This window comes from Atheta coriaria, unplaced genomic scaffold (assembly GCF_025399875.1).
Source record: "Atheta coriaria isolate IRGN ID8LTWV9N9 unplaced genomic scaffold, Caltech_Dcor_3.1 scaffold2479_size1422, whole genome shotgun sequence".
Taxonomy (NCBI): Eukaryota; Metazoa; Arthropoda; class Insecta; order Coleoptera; family Staphylinidae; genus Dalotia; species Dalotia coriaria.
The window spans coordinates 1-1,422 of NW_027050236.1; the positions used below are offsets into that span (position 1 = coordinate 1).

Genomic DNA, 1,422 nt, shown 5'->3' on the forward strand with positions numbered 1-1,422 from the left:
ATTCAGTAGGTAATTCACTTTGTACACATCAAAATGGCGTCAACAACGAGAACTATTTTGTTTGTGAAAATTATTGCGTTTTGTGTGTGGTCTACATTAGCTGCTACCAATGAAGATGTCGGACTTAACGTTGTAAGTATTTAATAAAAAATAAAAATAATAAAACTATGTATATTTATTGATTTATTTATTTAAAGTATGAAATTATCAATAAATATGGCTACGATTACGAATTGCATCCGGTAACTACTGACGACGGATACATTTTGGAACTTCAACGTATTATTCCTCGTGGTGAAACAGGAACCAATCGTCCTCCTGTACTTTTAATGCATGGTCTTCTGTCATCTTCTGCTGACTGGGTTAATACTGGTACTCATAGTTTAGCCTTCAAACTGGTTGATCTTGGATTTGATGTTTTTCTTGGCAACGCACGTGGTACGACATCTAGCCGTAAACATGTCACTCTTGATCCTGATCAAGACGCAGTTGAATTCTTTAATTTTACATGGCATGAAATTGGTTACTATGACTTACCTGCAATGATTGATTACATTTTGGAGATAACTGGGGCTGAACAAACTCAATATGTGGGTTTTTCACAGGGAACTACTGTTTTCTTTGCTATGGCTTCCTCTCGGCCGGAGTATAATGCTAAGATTAAACTGATGACTGCTTTGGCTCCAGTTGCAGAAATGCATAATTTTAAAAACCCTATTATTAAACTTGCTGCCAAGTTTGAAGGTGTTATTGAATTTGCTCTTAAAGCATGGAAGATGCATGAACTTTTGAGGTATGGGAAGATTTTTGAGGTTTTAGGTGAAGAACTTTGTGATGATGGTAAACCCACTCAAGAGCTTTGTAAAATTTTGTTGTTTGCTATTGCTGGGTATGATAGGGAACAACTAGATGGTGTAAGTTTATATTAAAACGTAATTTTTGTTGTTTTTTTGTTTTAAATATACTTTTTAACAGGCATTTATTCCGGTAATTACTTCTAATGCTCCTGGAGGTGTGTCTGTTGGTCAATTGACCCACTATCTGCAAATTATAAATGGGGATGGAGTTATGCGTCGATACAACGATGGAAAATCAGCAGATTTACCGGAAGCATATGATCTTTCTTTGATTTCAGCACCAGTTGCACTTTACTATGGTGAAAACGATTGGCTTTCTTCTGAGAAGGTAAATTGCAATAAATTTAATCATATTTTTACTAATGTTGAGTTTTTTTTCAATTTATATAAGGATGTGGAACATCTTGCGGACACTATGCAGAACTGCGTCCGTAGACGTCTGAATTCTTTAAAGGCCATGAACCATATTGATTTTCAGTGGGCCATTGATGTTGTTGAATTGGTTTTCAATGACGCTATTGAACTTATTGTTGAATATAAATAAAAGTCAATAATTAATTAAACA

General features: G+C 34.8%; 1 protein-coding gene across 1 annotated transcript; it reads left to right on the forward strand.

Moving 5' to 3' along the window:
- The first annotated feature begins 27 nt into the window (after positions 1-27).
- Positions 28-1,420, forward strand: LOC135803104 (lipase 3-like). The gene is made up of 4 exons (XM_065316724.1): positions 28-132; positions 198-914; positions 976-1,185; positions 1,249-1,420. The coding sequence occupies exons 1-4, from the start codon at positions 34-36 to the stop codon at positions 1,399-1,401; spliced, it is 1,179 nt and encodes a 392-aa protein (XP_065172796.1). The 5' UTR covers positions 28-33; the 3' UTR covers positions 1,402-1,420.
- Positions 1,421-1,422: the final 2 nt, after the last annotated feature.